General features: G+C 39.9%; 1 protein-coding gene across 1 annotated transcript; it reads left to right on the forward strand.

The window, feature by feature from the left end:
- The first annotated feature begins 6 nt into the window (after positions 1–6).
- On the forward strand, positions 7–17,128 carry LOC143620281 (dihydroxy-acid dehydratase, chloroplastic-like). The gene is made up of 5 exons (XM_077091990.1): positions 7–91; positions 15,489–15,631; positions 16,165–16,245; positions 16,512–16,670; positions 16,805–17,128. The coding sequence occupies exons 1-5, from the start codon at positions 7–9 to the stop codon at positions 16,856–16,858; spliced, it is 522 nt and encodes a 173-aa protein (XP_076948105.1). The 3' UTR covers positions 16,859–17,128.
- Positions 17,129–17,157: the final 29 nt, after the last annotated feature.

The following is a 17,157-nucleotide window of genomic DNA, read 5'->3' on the forward strand; positions in this document are numbered from 1 at the left end:
TAAATAATGAAGAAAATGAAAGAAAGCATGGATTTTGACAGAGTGAGAAAGAAAGTGGAAGAACAAGAACAAGAAGAAGACGATGATAAGGGTAACATTTATTTTTTGGATATTATTATTATTATTATTATTATTATTTTTATATATATATTTTTGTAGGTTTATTTTTACATTTATGGTGCGATAAGAACCGGAATGAGTCTTGTAAGACTGAGGGGTGTGGGGCTTCAACGGGGCGCTAGAGTCCCTCTGCTCGCGCCCCCAGGCGCTAACACCACACCACCAGGGGCGCGAACGGGGCGCTAGCGTGGAAAACAAGGGAGGCGTGAGCTGGTTAGCGGGAGAAGAGAGAGAAAAGCACATCTTTTGAGGTTTTTTGGACCATTGGGAGCCGAAAAAAACAAAAAAAATATATATTTTCTATATAATTATACTCTATTTCACCCATTTTTATACCAAAACTTCAAAACTTCACCCCAAATCAATTCATCTTCTCAACTTTTTTTTAAAAAAATGGCTGGAAATTGGTACCCAAACCTTGATTCAGATTATCTTGTTGAATCCCTCAATAAATTCAACAAAACCATGGAGGTGGTCTCTTATGACAAAAAGGAAAAAACTCGAATGAGATATTTGGACTTTTTTACTAGAGACTTCAGTAACCTAAATCCGGTCGATCAAATGCTAATGGAAAAGCAAAAGGAACGTATCCGAAAGAGGTTGATCGAAGAAGACCAAGCCGAAGAATAAGAAGAATGTTTCTTTATTAATGTGTGTTTTTTTTATTTTTAGATATTAATGTGTTTTTTTATTAATGTGTGTTTTTTTAATAATACGTTGTTTGAATATATTTATAAAAAATAAAAAAAAAATTTCGCCTGAGCCCTACTGGAGCCCCTCCACACCAGGGGCCAGGGGCTCCAACGGGGGCTCCAACACCCCCCTTATCCAGTTTCTCTCTGCCACACGTCATAATATTATTGGTTCTTGCCCCCACTAAAGCCCCCACACCCCTTAGTCTAAGAGAGAGAAAAAGAGCGTTTTTAAAATCTGGAAGATAATGTTTTGTTGAATATTGTCACTCAACTTTTGTTATTTTACAAAAATGATACCCTAACCTATATGGTATAAGTTTAAGTATGTTTCTGCATAATGTAGTTTGATTAAAGATTTTAATTTTGTCACTTGGAAAGGTGTAAATGGTTTGCTTCATGTTGTTTTACTCTATAATCTTATGATTATGTTACCTAAATCCTAATATATGTACCTTACCATATATGTTAGGAATTAATAAGGTTTTTTCTTTTTTTCTTTTTTAATTTCAATGAACACATTGTTTTTTATTTTATAATTTTTTTTATCATAAGATTAGAGTTCCAACCCTATTGATTCAATTGATACCAAATTTTTGGTGACCGTGATATTATGTTATCGGCGAATTTATGCAACTCTATTAATTAGGCTTGGCCTAGACTCTCTTGCATGGCTCAACTTTTGTTTAGGACCCGTTTTTAACGAGGGGCCTAATTGTTTTTTAAATATATTATATACAAAAGTTATGTTTATATAAGGGCACAGGTTTATCTAAAGGGCTTAAAAATTATCCAAATGTCCATATATATAAACAAAATAATGGATTTTGTTATTCTAAGTTTTAATAGATTAGTGATAAATTGGACCTGACAGTTTTTTGAATTGATAAATTGTGCCTAAATCTTAGCACTGCTAATTAATTCGTAAATGATCTAGCCCGAGCCATTTGCAATTACATAATCCACGGTCGTATCATGAATGTAAGACTCACAAGAGGCTAAGGTGCACTCATCTTGAAATAAAGCCATTTGCAATTACATAATCCACGGTCGTATATATCATGAATTCAAGACTCACAAGAGGCTAAGGTGCACTCATCTTGAAATAAAGCCATTTGCAATTACATAATCCACGGTCGTATATATCATGAATTCAAGACTCACAAGAGGCTAAGGTGCACTCATCTTGAAATTTATTTTTATAAAGGCCTGTTTTTCATGCCCAACTTTGACACTCGAAAACTCGAAGACGAATCTTTCATTGATTAAATACGGTTTTGTGATGAGCTAGTGGCCTTTAAGACGTTGATACCATACTTGGTGTCTTTGGTATATGTATGTGGTGTGTAAAGTATAAAAGAAAGAAGTTTGGTGTAGAAGTCGAGAATATGATGAGGAGGTCGAAACACGGCAAAGGAAAGGGATGCAGGTGAGAAGAGAAAGATGAAACCTTGCTTTCTTCATATATTATCATGTGTTGATTGGTCAGAATTTTCATATTCCAACATAACTTATTATTATTATATAAACAAATTTAATGTAATAAGTTGAGTATTATTGGGTGGCTACAGGAAGTCTATAGGTGGCACACCCAGATAGGTGTCGCCTAACTTGAACCGACCCGACCCGACCCGACCCGACCGACGCTTCATAACTTTCTATATCAACCACCGTATTTATTTATTGTTATACGTTAAAATATATTATAATAAAATGTGTGGGGTGACTTGTTACACGGTTACGCCTATGTGCATAATGCAATTGCCTATCGTGCTTATTGACGCATTGGGATGGTTAAGACTTTAAATTTTTATGGATTTATATTTAAAATTTAAGGGATTCTTCTTCCATGATAGGTTTTCTCTTTAGTAGTGTTTTTAGGTGAGCCAATGCTGAAACGTTAAAATCAGTATAGACGGTTAATATTCCGTCTCAGAAAGACTTGATTGAGTATTGGGGTTATTTCCAAATGATATTAAAAAAACAAAACATGTGTGTAATATTATGATTTAGACACAAACGTCATTTACGGCCTTTTAGCATATCCTGCAGCCTAAGTATGCATTAATGCATATAAAACAGTTTCCTTTATAAGTAAGATCAGATTGAGGCCCATGTATTACACGGGTAATTGATGAAAATTTTAAACTTTAACCATTAAGTGAATTACAGTCAATAAAATGCTCATATATTGTTAATACAATTACAATTTATATGAAAATTACAGAAATTACATAACTAAGATTACACAAATATGTTACAAATAAGTACTCCCTCCGTCCCATTAGAACTGTCACATGGTTTGAACAACACAAAGTTTAATGTAGATTGAATGATTACTTTTTTTGCTTACCAAATGACAATAATGCCCTTGGAAATTGGGTCCAACAATATTTGTTATTAATGTTAATTGTGTGTGTGTTTAAGGGTAAATTTGAAAATTGACTAATAAATTTTGAAAGTGGACATTTGTAACGAGACAAACAAAAAAAGAAACTTACCACTTTTAATGGGACGGAAGGAGTAAAACCTTCCTTGTACACTGCATTTGTGATTGTATTGGTTGGTATACATCGTTTATCAAAAATTAAAATCATTAATCCATGTCTACCTTATAACTCTTTATAAGGTAACATATATGTCTGCTTATAACTCTTGATATAGCGATGTATAGTTGTCTGTGTGACAAATGAGGTTATTCAAGTACATACCGTGATCCAGGATAAATTATAATATATATCCATGAAACTAACAAAAAATATTCATATACATAAAACAGCATACCTTTTGATCAATTAATATATATGATGTCATTTGAGATCATTTGCTCATGATTATCAAAAAAAAAAAAACATGATTATCCCAAAAAAACAGATTACCTAAACTTTGATGATATAATCATCCTTAGAATTTTTAGAATCTAAAATTGATTGACCATGATAAATTATTTGTTGTTATTAATATTCTGCATATGACAAATTTTAATTAATTTTATATATTAAAATTAACAATTATAAAATCAAGAAACATATAAAACCCAAAATTTAAATATGACAAAATGTTTCATTTCATTTCATATGAATGGAAAATGACAGGCATATTAACCTTAAAGCCACGTTCAAATAACAGTAAATTTTTTTAAAAAAAAATTGTGTATAGCTTTATTATTTTGAATATAAACTATAATAGATACTTTAATTATGTACTACCCAACGGGTAACACTAACATAATCTCAAATCATTGTATTTGTCTAAAAATAAAATTACTAAGTAATATAATATTTAAATGATTTAAATTACTGATGAAAACGATATTCTAAGTTTTCATATCCTAAATGATTTTTGGAAAGCGAAAATAGTGGAAATGGATTGAAACAGGTTTTTTTTGTTTAAAAATTTGAATGCTTTTAATTAAGTAATTTGTCTTATAAGACATATTAAATTAAATAGTAAATTTTTTTTAAAAAAATTATGTATAGCTTTTATTTTGAATATAAACTATAATAGATACTTTAATTATGTACTACCCAACGGGTAACACTAACATAATCTCAAATCATTGTATTTGTCTAAAATAAAATTACTAAGTAATATAATATTTAAATGATTTAAATAACTGATGAAAACGATATTCTAAGTTTTCATATCCTAAATGATTTTTGAAAAGCGAAAATAGTGGAAATGGATTGAAACAGGTTTTTTGTTTAAAAATTTGAATGCTTTTAATTAAGTAATTTGTCTTATTAGACATATTAAATTAAATATATTTGAATGTATAAAAAAGTATAATTTAAGTCATAAAATATATGTTTCTGGAGCATTTTTGTCTTGAGTTATGAAAGAAAAAGTTGAAAACTAAATATTGATCTTTTTGTTGCTAACATTTTATTCTACACAAAAAAGTCATACAAATAAATGATAGATAGTTCATATAGTAAATCGTTATTTATATGGATTATAATTATAATATTCAACTTCAATGATTTAATGCTAAAAATCGAGATATATATATATATAACGTATTCTTCATGTTTGCAATATTTATATAAAATGGTAGAAGAAAATTAAGAAAATACATATTTTCCCGAGTTCAAATACATATGAGAAAATTTTTAATCTACATTTGAAACCAATCTTATATAAAAAATTATGCATTGTTGCTCAAGTTATAGTTTACCTTGATTTTAAAGAATTATACATTGATTTCAAATACATATGATTTTAAAATTTTATTCTAATATGTTTGCAACTTTAATTTTGATATTCCTTATTTTATTATCTTTCACCATTAATGTTAATAAATGAATCGAATATGATTTACATTTAAGAAAAATAAATTTCAATTCATATACTGAAATGACTTAAAATATAAGGATCAATATTGAAATGTTGAAAAAAAAAGAAAGAGAACTATGAGAGTGACAAGTGGCAAAAATAAGTAGTCATTTATTAGAATAGATAGATTTACAAGTATAGTTTATTTGTTATAAATCAATACAAACGTCATTTGATTTAGAAAATTTTATTCACATCTTTATCCAATTTCTAGCATAGTACTATAACATAGGAAGATTGTTACATGTTCAAAATAACTTTTTAGAAAGGAAAAATTCTTAAAATAAGCGTTTATGAAAAAGTTTTTCAGGTTTTAGGTGTTATTTGCAAGAAATTTTTAAAATAGGTTCTATAATCTAGTCGTGACGAGTAATTTGTACAACCATTTAAAACTTGACACGTGTCTTTAAACTAACCATAACGAGCAGATTTACTAACCATTTACTCGTCACGACTAAATAAGTTTTATGCCTCGTAATCAACGCACACGAGTAATTCATAAGTTCTTTAGTCGCGACGAGTAGATTGTAAGGTTAAACTAGTGGCGACGAGTTAACTACTAATAAACTACTCGTGTAGGGAATGTAAACCAGGTAAACTAGTCGTCGTGTTTAAATGACTTATGAATTACTCGTGGGCGTTGATTACGAGACATGAAACTTATTTAGTCGAGACGAGTAAGTGGTTAGTGAACCTGCTCGTTACGGTTAGTTTAAGGGCACACGACAAGTTTTAACTGGTTCTACAAACTACTCGTGTGTAATCACAAACTACTCGTCACGACTAGTTTATAATACATATTTTGGGAATTTCTTGCAAATGGCACCCAAAACCTGAAAAAACGTTGTCATAAACGCTTATTTTGGGAATTTTCACTTTTAAAAAATATAATAAATTTCAGCATCACAGTTTTACAAGGATTTTATATGGTATAAACGAGCATGGATACTTCATCCAGAGGCGGACCTATGTGTCTGATAAGGGGGCGGCCATCCACCTTAAATTTATTTAGTGTTATTTGTATGTGAAAATCTCGATCGTTCCCCTTAAAATTAGTGTTAATTTTCGATGTCGCCCCTAAGAAAATAATTCATGGGTCCGCCACTGACTCCATCGCATGTTCGTTGCGTGTTTTTTTTTATCGCCAAGATAGACTTTATTTTAAAAAGATGCTAACAAGAAGGTAGACTTTATACAATAACAATTAGTTAAAACCTGACATTGAACAAACACTAATCATTCAAGTATTTTCTTTCGCTTTTCAAATGTTTGTTGAATACTAGACGAAGATGGGGTGCCTCAACCGCCAAACCATAAAAATAAACACATAACTATATAGCATGTCATCGATGAGCAATAAATTCACAAACACATATATCAAATTGTGATTGATGAGGTATAGATGTAAATATATAGAGTTGATATATGTGTTACGCATGTTACCCTCAAAAGTAAAAGATGAAAATGTGGTGTGAATTACTCACCTTAGAAAGTTGGCGAGCGAAAGAAATAAGCAAATAAAATAAGTGAGCTGACTGATCCGACACAAAACATACTATAAATTAAATATGTGAAAATTGCATTAAAACCACGAAGAATCCAACTGAAATAGTTATTAAAATCATTCACGGTTTATGAGTTATAATGAAACAAGTTTTAAGCGAGCTGATGCATGGGTCAGAATCTGAACAGTGAAAACGAGTTTGGGTTTTGGTCTTTCACATGTAAAATGTGAAAATATACATAAAAGTTTTATGGACCAAAACTAATTTTGACCAGAAGATACGTTAATTGCAAAATTCCCAATTTTACTATAACATAAACCTTAAAATGAATTCGCTTAAACTGGACATGGTAATCCCTCAATCATTTAAAATTAAATGAGGGCTTTTGATCTTATGATGAATTAGAACAAATTTGATGTACAAACTTACCCGGAATTCGGACCTTGGTTTATATAGGTTTCGAATTATACATTCATGTTTATTAACTGTTTTTTGTTTTATTGCAGTTCGTGATTCCAACGAGGTGTACGCTCCTTGGTGGAAGATCCGCCGGGGAACGACCCTCCGGACTGCTGAGGAGTGCGTCGAATGGGTGCGTCACGCCGCCCCAAGCGGTGCGCTGGGGGAGGCCATGGCCAGCTACCAGGAAGGTAGGCTGTCCAACGATTTCCGAATCCTCCTCGCCCGGATGCAGCCGCGAGTCGAGCTACTTTGTCGTGAAAACGACAAGTTAAAGACGGCGCGTAGCCTTGAAGTGGCTCAGGCGCGGGCTATCCGGGAGGAGAATGCGAAGCTTGCCGCCGTTGCTGCGGAAAAGGAGAAGACCTTCAAGGCCCTTGAGGTTGACGTTCAGGCTCGTCTCGAGGCCCGTTCCAAGGCCGCCCAAGCTGTTAATGAACAGCTTCGGTTAGCTAAGGAAACTGCACGGAACGCAACCGAGAGGGCCACCAAGGCTGAAGCTGCTGCTGAGCCTCTACGTATCGAGAATGAGGAACTTAAAGCCAAATTAGAGAGGCTCCAGCAGGCTCATGATGCCTTGGCCATGGAAGATGCCAAGAAGCTCCAAGAGATCTTGGACCAGAGGGGGGTGCTTGACCACACTGAGCGTAAGCTAAAGGGCGTCGAAGAGGCTGCAGCCAAAGATGTGTTGCTTGCCAACCTTACAACGAACGAAGCCGAACGCGCCCGTAATGAAGCTCAAGCTGCCCTCCAGGAGGCTCTGGTTACCAAGGAATGGCTTCTTCGAGAAACGTTGTCGCAGGTATGCGCAGTTTCACAATTTCTTTAAGCTTTTCCTTACACTTTGAAGAGTTTTTGATATACTTCTGTTTTTTAGGTTGTGCATCGGGTGTTCACGAACACATCATATGATGATGCGATGAGCGCAGCCCTCAACGCTTCTCATGAGGATGGAGAAAAGGCTGGCTTCCTGCTTGGTCTAGGGTTTGTTGAACAAGGCATTCCGCCTTCCAACTTCCCTCTTTACAATGTGAATACTGAAGCTGCGTATGACCAAGCAGTGAATCAGTATGCCGCCTTCCCGCATCCGGTGGTGGAGAAGGTAAACGAGATTGCTGCTGCTGATGATGGGCTAGCTATCCTCAAAGCTTTCCTTGAACCGCCACACTCTACTGATGGTGCGGGTCCAAGTGGGAGTGGTCCTGAAGCTTGATACTTTAGATCCCTTTCCACCATTAGAGTAGATTTTTATGTTTGTAGACTTCTAATCTTGTATGCGGATATGTACCCAGCAATTCTTGTAATGTTTGAATGTTGATGGAATAAAAATTATTTGTTAATGTCTTGCCTTGTTTATTTCGCTCATATTTTGTTTTAACTTAGCAATTTCTTTAGTACTTAGATAAGTTAACTTTTCAACGTGGCAGATAATAAGTTAAAGTTTTGCTTCCTCTTTCGTGATTGTACGGATAAGACCGTCACTTTCACTTAGTAGGATGGCTAAACTTTACCTATATCTGACCTGCGTGGAAGTTTTCCTCATCTTTTCCTTTGAAATTTTCTAAGTGTTTTGAATAAGTTAACCTTTCGACGCGCGGTTGCCAATAGGTCAATGTTCAGTTTCCTCTATCATGATTGTGCGGGTAGGACCGTCACTTTCATTTATTGGGATGACCAAACTTCACCTATAGCTGACCTGCGTGAAGGTTTTCCTTAGAAATTTTTACCGTTTTATGTGTTTATGCGGGTTTTGCCGCCTTCCACACGCAACGACTTACTTCTTCCCACATTTATGCGGTGAATACCGGCATATCAGCGTGGGAAGTTCATAAGTATAAAGGTAAGGCTATCAACACAATGTGAAAGGAGAATCATTTCCATTAGAAGTGGCTCTAGGCCTTTTCTTTACAAGTTTGGAATTGATCTACATGTAACATTTGCGTTATTGAGCTCCGTTCCATGTTCTTGGGATAGGAGTGCCATCGAGCCTTTCGAGCCGGTATGCGCCTTTTCCCAAAACTTCTTTGATAATGTACGGTCCTTCCCAGACCGGTGCCAGTTTTCCCGGGCGCTCTTGGTTTGAAGCCTCATTGTTACGCAATATGTAGTCTCCTACATTGAAGTTGCAGAGTTTTACCCGCGTGTTGTAGTACTTTTGCATTTGTCGCTTGTAGTTTTCTTCACGCGCTGCGGCTAAGTCTCTGCGTTCCTCGGTTAGCATAAGGTCTAACCGTCTTTCCGCATCATTGTCTTCTGGCTGAATCAAGACCCTTGGTGAAGGCAAACCAATTTCGACTGGGACCATGGCTTCAGTGCCATAAGTGAGGCTGAACGGGGTTTCTCCCGTACTGGCCTTTTTCAGCATTCTGTTCGCCCAATGGACGTGTGGAACTTCGTCTACCCAGCCGGATCTGTGTTCCAGGAGTCTTTTCTTTATGCCTTCGACGATGCTTTTATTTGCTCTTTCCACCTCACCGTTACCTTGTGGGTGTGCCACTGAGGTAAAGGTGTGGGTGATTTGAAGTTCTTATAGCCACTTTTGTAGCTTCTTGTTAGCAAAGTTGGTGCCGTTATCACTCACCAAAGTCTGTGGAAGTCCAAAACGACAAATAATAAATTCCCAAATAAATTTTTTAATATGTTTTGCGGTTGTTTGGGCTAAGGGTTTTGCTTCTATCCACTTGGTGAAGTAGTCGATGGCTACCACTAGGAACTGAACGTTTCCTGCTGCGGTAGGAAATGGGCCTGTCACATCGATGGCCCACTTCTGAAATGGCCATGAAGAGGTGACTGGAACAAGTTCATTCTTCGGGCGATGCGTGTTGGGTGCGTAGAGCTGGCAAGACCTACACTTTCTGATATATGCCAGCGCATCCGTATGCATCCCCGGCCAAAAGTATCCCGCGTTGTTTAGCTTAGCTACAACAGCGCGTGGACCTGCGTGTACTCCACAGATGCCTTCGTGTACTTCCCTTAGGAGGTAGTCAGCATCTTGGTTGTCCACGCATCTTAAGAGTGGGCCAAGAAAGTTACGTCTGTAAAGGATGTCATCGATGAGTTGATAGTTTAATGCTTTACAACGTATTTTTCTTGCCTGTGTTTTTGACTCTGGTAGTGTACCCGCTGCAAGGTAATTTATTATTGGTGTCATCCACGTTTCTGTACCGGTTTGGATGACACAAATTTCCTTGTGCGGGACTGATGGTGCTTCAAGGAGTTCAATGCGGATGTCCTTTCCCAAATGGGTGAAGGCTAATGATGCAAGCTTGCTTAACGCATCCGCAGATTTGTTTTCGCTACGCTTGACGTGTATGACTTTACAATCATTAAAATCGCGCATAAGGGTTTTTGCTTGTGCGAGGTACAGGGCCATTGTGTCGTTCACGGCCGTGTACGTTCCGTTTATCTGATTGGCTACTAACATGGAATCCACGTGGGCTTCCAAGTTTTTCACTCCCATTTTACGAGCAATTCTCAGCCCTGCCAAGAATGCTTCGTACTCGGCTTCGTTATTCGTACTTGGAAAATCTAGTCGAACAGCGTAAGTGTATTCTTGGCCTGCTGGGTTGGTTAATTTCAACCCTGCGCCTGAACCCTCGTTGCTGGCTGCTCCATCAGTGTAGAGTCGCCAGACATCATTGATGTCCTGTGCTGGGGAGGGTTGAGCCTCCTCCTGGCACTCTTTCTCCCGCGAAGCGGGGACTTCTGCAATAAAGTCGGCCAGGACCTGGCCTTTCATAGCTGGTATTGGCTTGTACTTTATCGCATATTCCCCCAACTCAATTGCCCATCTGGCTAGACGTCCCGATAATTCGGGTTTGCCTAGAACGTTTGCGAGTTTGAAGTTGGTGAGAATGGTGATTGGGTGACCCTGAAAATATCGTCTTAGTCTGCATGAAGCTTGTACAAGTGCTAAGACTAATTTTTCCAGGGTGGAGTACCGGGTTTCTACGTCTGTTAGGACACGGCTAACATAGTAAATAGGCACCTGGATACCTTTCCGCTCTACTAGCAGGACTGCCCCGGTTGCTCTATCTGTGGCAGAAAGGTATATGATTAATTCCTCCCCCGCTTCTGGTGCTGTGAGCGTTGGGAGTTCGATCAAGCGTGACCGAATTTCCTGAAAAGCTTTTCCGCTTCTGGTGTCCAGCGGAAGTGCGTTTTCTTTAAACAGTTTCTCAATGTTGACACGAATGGGAACGACCTATCCGCATGGTTTGACAAAAAGCGGTTAAGTGCGACTAGGCGTCCATTCAGTGTCTGAGCTTGCTTGATGGTAGTAGGTGATTCCATTTTGATAATGGCTTCGACCTTTTCAGGGTTCGCTCTGAAGCCATCTTTAGTAACAATGACTCCCAAGAACTTCCCTTCTTCCATCCCAAAGGAACACTTGCTCAGGTTGAGCTTCATGTTTATCTTTCTGAGCGTGTTGAAAGTTTCTTCGATGTCTTTCAACATCGCTTCTGGCTCAGGGCTTTTGATGACCAAATCATCCATGTAGACTTCCAAGTTTCTCCCAATTTGGGCATGAAACTCTTTGTCCATCAGGCGTTGGTATGTGGACCCTGCATTCTTAAGTCCGAATGGCATCATTTGATAACAAAATGTGCCATCGGGCGTCCGAAATGCGGTTTTGTCCTGATCATCTACAGCCATGTGGATTTGATGGTACCCCTTATATGCGTCAAGGAAGCATTTAAGGCGAAACGGTGCTAATGAATCCACTTTGAGGTCAATTTCGGGTAACGGGTAACAATCTTTGGGGCATGCTTTGTTTAAATCTTTGAAATCTATACACATGCGCCATTGTTTGTTAGCCTTCGGTACCATAACGGGATTTGCAACCCATGTTTGATATCTACTAACGCGTACGATGCCCGCGTCAAGGAATTCCTTGACTTGGGTTCTACACGCGTTAGCCTGTTCCGCCCCCATTACTCTGCGCTTTTGTATGACTGGCGTAAAAGCCGGGTCACACTTGAGCTTATGCTCTGCTTTACTTCGAGGTACACCGGTCATGTCAGCTGGTGTCCACGCGAAGATGTCAGCGTTTCTCTGTAGTAAGCGTTTGAGTAAGGTGCGCGTAGGATCAGCGATTGTTGGGCCAATTGTAACAGCCTGGTCAGGGTATCTGCCATTGAGGGCCCATTTTTCTGGTTCGGTAATGGTTGGTTTAGCCATCTTTGGTTTGGGTTTAGATGAGACGGATGCGATGCATACCTGGGGGATACCGGTGATCATCGCTACACCCTCAGCAGTTGGCCATCCCATCATGCCGTGGACTGAAGATACCACGGCGTTGAATCTTGCCATCCCGTCTCTCCCGAAGAGAATGTCGTATGTGTGATGTGGCTTCCTCATTACGACGAAGTCCACGTCTTCTATGCAGGAGTATTTCCCGTCCGTGAGAATTACGGGGAAAGATAGGATACCCAGGGGGGTGTTTGTGCTGCCGTCGAACCCTTCCATTGAGGCGTAAACCGTTTCCAGACGTTCTTTGTCTTCGTCGTCTAGCTTGTCGAAGAACTGCCTGTACATAACCGTTGACGAGGCGCCGTTGTCAGCAAGAGTGCGGGAAGTTATGTAATGCCCCAGCTGGCTTTTGATGACGATAGGGCCTTCCTTGCTGGGTCCTCCTGGCACTCGCGGGAAGCGCACCTCAGCTTCCTTCCATTCGCATGGTTCTGTCGTTCGTCTTTTTCTTCCTCTGATGTTGCCATGAACCATGTGGATGCTGATGTCAACGGGCTTTCGTCCATTGCCTTTATACCGGTTATCATTCCTTCCTCCATTCTTGATTGATACCACAAGGTGTGCAAGTCTTCCATCCTTGACGAATGTTTCAACAATATCCTTCAAGGATGTACACTCCTCTGTACTGTGACCCTTTGTCCCGTGGAAGTCACAGAATTTGCTCTGATCCGCATTAGGTCGTTGCCGGATCATTGGAGCTTTTGGCCATGGGAGTTTTTCGGTGGCAAATATCTCCGTGACGCTTTTGGTGAGTGGCGTCCACCGGTGTTTTCGGCTTGAAGGGTGTGTGTTATCCCTTCCGCCAACAAGAGGGCGAGAGCTGGATGAGGTGTCAAAGTTTACCCTTGACTGCCAAATACCTAGCTTCCTCTTTTTGTTCTGTCGGGCGATCTGAACATTGTTTTCTCTGGTCCTCTGCGTGTAGAGATGTGTACTCTGGGGAAGGTCCCTACCCAGTTGCTTCTCCGTCTCGGCAAAGCGCTTGGCCGCCGTCATGATGGCATCCCATGTGGATGGCATGCCGTCCTTACCCGTCAACGTGCGGATAAGCTCTGGGTATTCGGCGCCCTGGATCAAAGCGGCGCGAACAAGATCTTCACTTATGTTGCCCAGACTCAGCTTTTTGGAGTTGAAGCGAGTGATGAAGTCTAGTAAAGATTCATCTTCCTCTCTCACGCAGTTGAGGATCGTCCACTGCTCTTCAGTATATTTCCTCTGTTGACTGAAGTGTTGGCTGAACTTGTGTTGGAAGTCCGCCCAATCATAGATGTGGTGGACCGGTAAACGATCAAACCACGCCCTGACCGCTCCAACCAGCGTCATTTGGAACATATAACACCACGTGGGTTCCGTCCAGTTACTGACGGTTGCCCCCGCTATGAATTTGCTCAAGTGATCGTCTGGGTCGGATAGACCATCATAAGTGCCGATGTTGGACATCTGTTTGGCACTTCTCGGGGCGATTGCTTCCGCAATGTCCCTTGCAAACTTGGATGTTCCCGCATTTGCAGCAGTTGGTCTAATGGTTTTGGAGAAGTCGCGTGGGTTTCCCCCCGCGTTCCTTGGTTTGAAGGTTTCTCCGAAATTTCTTCTTGGTTGGAAGTCCGTTTCTTTACGCTTCCCTTTCGCCCTATGGCGAGGGTTTGCGTCAGTGTCGGATTCCTCCCGATCATCGTCCGAATACTCGTACTCACTGTTCATGTTGAGCTGTTGTCGAGTGCTCCCGAACTCGTCAGCCTGTTGGAGTGAACGCAAGCGTTCATCCAACTCAGCTTGGAATTCCTTTTGACGTGCTTCGGCCCACGCCTTAACTTGATCGAGTGTTTGGCCAGGGAGCCTCGTCTGTTTCTCCAACTGGGCATCAGTGAACCCCAGTGAAATATTGTTTACTGCACTTGCCCCGGCTTGGGTAACCGGGGTAGTGTTCGTAAAATTTGTGTAACCGCCGGTGTTCCCCCCAGTAGCTGGGGTTGTGGTTACCGGGGTTTCTTGGTCACTTACTGGCCTTGGGACCAGAGTAACGTTAACCATTTTTTCAGAAGTTTTGAAAAAACTGAATTAGTTCTAGCTTTTATGCACGGATGGCGCCAATGAAGAAACACTAATCGACCCCGGGCAGATTACGGATAATCTGGGGGTTAAGTAATGTTTCCCACGAGGGTTAGGTCCGGCAAAGAAGGATGTTCTTCAGATGACCTGCAAAACAGACACCGTGAGCTCGTCACTGAGAAGGGGGGGTTCCTCCTTGTGACCACCCTCCGACGTGAGAATCAGACTAGATTGCTCTGAATATAAGTGTATATTGAGAGAAATAGCTAGTGAAGGTAAAATACCAGATGATCCTACCGTTCCAAGGTGTTGGAGTATTTATAGCCGAAGGTAGGTTTCCAAGCAGGTACAGCCAGCTGTAGAATATTCCTGTTCTACCAACTATGAGCTACGCACGTGCCATGCTGGTTGGTGGGTAGGCAGCGGCTGATAGTGACCAGGCCGGCTGTGTACTATTCCTTTTCCACCAACTGCAGGCTATGTGCGTGCCACGACAAGGGTTGGTGAGTAGGCAGCGGCTAATAGTGACAAACAGTACTAGAGCATGCTCCTCGTACTGTTTGTCGGTGAGCTGTCACCCTGTGATTGGTTCATGGGCTTCTTTGGTCAGATCTTGTCTATTTTGTCCATACCTTGGCAGGTATAGTACAAAAGATCTTCCAGAAGCATACGGACTGGCTCATTTGGGCGGGAGTATTCCCGCCTTGCTCATTCTTTTAGGTGACACTGAATTATTTAGTGCCTTGTGCGTGTAGCCTTGCTATTAGTGCGGGTAGCCTTCCCTGATGGCTTGTATCCGCAGCTGCGGGGACAGGCGGGGTACTTCACCATTGGGAGGCTTTCCCTGCGGGAACAGCTGGCGTACTGCGCGTAAGGTCTTCATCTCTGAGCATGGTGGGTCCTGCGGAACCAGTTGGTCCTTGCGCAAACGTCCCTCTTCAAGGTGAGTCTTGCGGGTCCAACTGGGCTCTGCTGGGACCTACCTCTTCAAGTCATTAAGAGGCTAATATGGCGAAACAAGTAGCGTTGATGAAAATGCATTAAATAAAATATATGTTTTTGTTTGTCATCTAAGTTTTAAGTTTTAACCTTTCTTCTATTGAAATTGTGTTTCAGGGGAAGGTAGTTGTTATTAGAGGAGAAGGTCCTAAAGGAGGACCTGGTATGCCGGAAATGCTCACACCGACAAGTGCAATAATGGGCGCTGGTCTCGGCAAGGTACTTTCTTAAGCCATATAAATTCTATAGGCGGGTAGGGAAGTGGGTTGAAAAGGATGGGTCAGATTGGCATACAATGTTTTGCATGTTTTAATTAACGCCTTAAGTATAATTACAAAGAGTGCTACACAATAATAATCTAGTATTTTAAACAAAGTGATTAGGTGGTTGTATGCATCAAAAATACACTTTAGGTAACTTTAAATCAAGGTTGCAAAAGTCGCTAGGCGGACCCTAGGCGGTTGACTGGGGAGTTGGGAGTACTCGGCCTTAGTCGGTGAGTACTCAGCCTTAGTCGGAAAGAACTCGGGGATGGCTCACCGAGAACTCGGCCTAGGCGGGGATTACTCGTTGAGTACTCGGCGCCTAGGCGCGATTTTTACAACCATGCTTTAAATTAGTTGACCCATTTTACCGTTCTTTTTAATCTGATCTTATTGATTTTACTCTTGACCCGTTAGAGTTTTTTCTAGTTTCTAATATGGGGTGTTCTTAAGGACTGTTTCATCAGGTAAGTTGTTAAAATTTTGCAGGAAGTTGCATTGTTAACTGATGGAAGATTTTCAGGCGGTTCACATGGATATGTTGTTGGACACATTTGCCCTGAAGCACAGGTTTCATCTTTTTCTTATTTTTAGTTGTCGTTGAATCTGCGCATAGTTTAATCAAAGTGTTTTAACTTTTAACTACCCTTTAAAAGATTATCAAAGTGTTTTAACTACCCTTTAAAAGATATAAACTTTGTTCTTGTTGTCCAATTTGCATTTATGGAACACATATTATAACGAACATTTCCTGAAATTTACCGAATGAAAATCAAGAAAAAAAATTTGGTAATCATCGAGGAGCCCTCACAAAGCCAAATGTAACTGGGGTGCAGGAAGGTGGTCCGATTGGTCTAGTCCAAAACGGGGATATAATCACAATAGACATCACCAAGAGACGAATGGATGTGCAACTAACTGAGAAAGAGCTTGACGAGAGGCGAAAGGCATGGACCCCACCGCCATACAAGGCTGAAAGAGGTGTTCTTTACAAGGTACAATTTCTTTGCCATGTAAAATTTGGGTGAAAAGTATCAAGTTTGACTTTTTGTGGTCAAAACTGTGATGGGTTGTTCATATTTTATTATTACCACTATTATTAGTGGGCTAATGGTCTTGTTGGTTTCAGTACATAAGGAATGTTCAATCGGCGTCAAGAGGATGTGTAACCGATGAGTTGTAGAATCAAGAATGATTAAGGAAGATATAGAGAGTTATTGAAATTCCGCTCTATTGATTTGAGTTTTTAACTCACCGGGATTGTTAGAAGGATGATTATGTTTGTGTTGTGTACTTGTTACTAAACGTTTTAATAATGGTCAGTTATTGTAGCTCAGTTTTTAATCGTGGACTCTTGTGAACGGGAAAAAGCAAACTTGGTTGGTCCAATCACGTCGATCACACCCGTTGGTTAGAAGATCAACAATTCTGGATTATGTAAAAATACGTTATGCACAATATTCTGTAAAGGGACTAGTCGTT

Source organism: Bidens hawaiensis, unplaced genomic scaffold (genome assembly GCF_021521415.1).
Source record: "Bidens hawaiensis isolate Kalapana, Puna unplaced genomic scaffold, B.hawaiensis_p1.1 tig00002553_1, whole genome shotgun sequence".
Classification (NCBI taxonomy): domain Eukaryota; kingdom Viridiplantae; phylum Streptophyta; class Magnoliopsida; order Asterales; family Asteraceae; genus Bidens; species Bidens hawaiensis.